Source organism: Mandrillus leucophaeus, unplaced genomic scaffold (genome assembly GCF_000951045.1).
Source record: "Mandrillus leucophaeus isolate KB7577 unplaced genomic scaffold, Mleu.le_1.0 Scaffold1393, whole genome shotgun sequence".
NCBI lineage: Eukaryota > Metazoa > Chordata > Mammalia > Primates > Cercopithecidae > Mandrillus > Mandrillus leucophaeus.
In genome coordinates, this window is record NW_012101358.1 from 101,429 (window position 1) to 104,204 (window position 2,776).

Genomic DNA, 2,776 nt, shown 5'->3' on the forward strand with positions numbered 1-2,776 from the left:
GAAAAGAAAAAAGAAAAAAGAAAAAAAAAGAAAGTGGGGCCTAATGAGAGGTGTTTGGGTCTTGGGGGAAGATCCTTCAGGAATGGCTTGGTGCTGTCCCAGTTGTAGTGAGTGAGTCCTTCCTCTATGAAACATGAGAGCTGGTTGTTTGAAAGCACATGGCACCCACCTGCTTTCTTCCTTGCTCCACTTCCCCCTTCACCATGACTGGAGGCTTCCCATGGTCCTCACCAGAAATAGATGCTGGTGCCAGGCTGGTACAGCCTGCAGAATCATGAGCCAAATAAACCTCTTTTCTTCATAAATTACCCAGCCTCAGGTGTTCTTTTATAGCAACACAAAATAGACTAATACAGACATCAATGTGAATATTTAATATTGGAATTTTTTTTTCATTTTCTATTTTGTCTGTATAGCTAACATTAAAGAAGCCAAAGATATAGAATGCTACATCTCAGATACTGCATTTTGTAAAAAACATGAAGGTAAAAGCTTCGTTTCTTCAAGTACTAATCAATGATAGTTTTACTTTGCCCATTTTATGCAGAATACAGTTCCATGAACCGTAGGGAGATGGAAAATAATCATGTCCCAGCCTTCCAGGGAAGTCTTTGGAAGGCTGGGACAGGTAAGACTGCATCTACGCACTCTGCAATGTCTGTCACACACCAGACACTTAATAAGAAGGCTACTGAATGAAAGAATACTTCCAACCAGCCTGGAGCTCAAATGCAGGTTCTCTCTGAAGTTCTACACCTCACACTGTGGGCTTCCTCGCACATGTCCACACCACCTGTGCACCCACTTCCTTATTGGACCTGAGCAGAACCCCACTTTCCAGCCCCTGCCTGTGAGGGGATAACCAGGCCCCTGAGATCCACATCTCCAGCAGCTGGAATTCAGAGTTTATGACCTGCTGTTTTCCACATTCCCCCTCAGGACCTGCACCCCACAGCATTGCACCTTCTATTCTGCTGTCAAGGCCCAGAGCTCTGTTCATCTGCTTCCAGCAGCTCTCCATCCCTTTTCCTCCCTTCCGTCCTGCTGGATCTCTTTCTTTCATTGGTTCTTGTCCCTTTCCCTCAGTAAAAGAACTCTCCTTCCACTCTGCCTCATCCACATTCACTTGGGAACCAAAAATTCACCCCACAGCTTAGTATTCCCAGTTGTGGAACAATTCAGTCACCTTCTGGAATGAGACAAATGTGAAGAAGCCAGACATGAAAAATCACTTATATGGATCGATTTATATGAAATGCCCAGAGAAGACTAATCTATTGAGATGGAAACTAGATTTGTGGTTGCTTATAGCTGGGGTAGGGGCTGGGGGAAATAACAGGGTGATAGCTAAAGGGTATAGGACTGATAAAAATGTTCTAAACTTAACTATGGTGTTGGTTTCACATATCTGTGATTATAGTAAACCCTAGTGGATCATAAGGTACGTGAATTATTCCTCAATAAAGCTGTTTAAAAAAAAAAAAAATGAGGCTGGGCAGAGCAACTCCACCTTGTAATATCAGCACTTGGGGAGGCTGAGGCAGGAGGATTGTTTGAGACCAGGAGTTCAAGACCAGCCTGGACAAGAGTGAGACCCCATCTCTACAAAAGATTTAAACAATTTAGCCAAGCATGGTGGTGTGCACTTATAGTCCCAGGTACTCAGGAGGCTTAGGTGGGAGGATCACTTGAGCCTGAGAGTTGGAGGCTGCAGTGAGCCGGGATCATGCCACTACACTCCAGCCTGGGAGACAGAGAAACACCCCAACTCAAAAAAAAATTATTATGAACTATTTTATACATACAAAATTACACACAGACACAGACACACACACACACACTCACATAAAAGTAAAGTAAATACATTGTAGCCATCACTTGAAGCCGTGTGCATGGTTAGCCCTTCCTAAATGTAACCCTTTGCCTCCCCATCTAGACAATCATTCTTCTGAAGCTTTACAAAAAGTATTATTTCCCTGACTTTCATTATACTTTTATTACATAATAATATCTCTAAATAATATATTGTTTCTCTAAAAACATACTGTTTAACTTTGTAAGTTTTTACACTTTCTACAAATGTGCTATGTATCTCTGTAACTTGCATTACTCATTCCACATTGTATTTTTGAGAGCCTTCTATGTTTTAAATAGTTTCCTGTTCAATTCTATGTGTTGCTTACTAATTAGCCTTTAAATTGAATATACTCAGACCTACCAGGGAGAGAATCCTTGTGGGATAATGAGTATAAAGTGCTTAAAGCAGTGCCCCATTCATTATCGGTATTCAATATTATATACGTAATACTAGATACAATATTTTAATACTGAGTAATTACACACATACTATGATTGCTCCTTTCTTTGTGGATGTACATTATTTCATCAACTACATTATGAACTAATAGTTTTCCTTCTTTTGGGGGAGGGGCCAGGGTCTGGCACTGTTGCCCAGGCTAAAGTACAGTGGTGCAATCACGGCTCACTGCAGCCTGGACCTCCTGGGTTCAAGGATCCTCCCACCTCAGCCTCCTGAGTAGCTGGGACTATGGGCAGTGCCAGCACTCCCAGCTAATTTTTAAATTTTTTGTAGAGATGGGGTTTCATCATGTTGCCCAGGCTGGTCTCTAACTCCTAGCTCAGTCGGTGGCTCATGCCTGTAATTCCAGCACTTTGGGAGGCCAAGGTGGGAAAACTGCTTGAGCCTAGAAGTTCGAGACCAGCCTGGGCAATGTGGGGAGATGTAGTTTTTACAAAAATATTAAAAATTAACAGG

At 42.2% G+C, this 2,776-nt stretch overlaps 1 protein-coding gene across 1 annotated transcript in view; it reads left to right on the top strand.

The window, feature by feature from the left end:
• Window positions 1-1,956: 1,956 nt before the first annotated feature.
• LOC105534812 (ATPase family AAA domain-containing protein 3C-like) overlaps window positions 1,957-2,776 on the top strand; it is a gene marked incomplete at its 5' end in the record, with an annotated part of 1,989 nt that continues 1,169 nt past the window's right edge. The window contains 1 exon segment of the mRNA XM_011973683.1: window positions 1,957-1,965. Within this exon segment, the coding sequence (XP_011829073.1) occupies window positions 1,957-1,965 (9 nt within the window).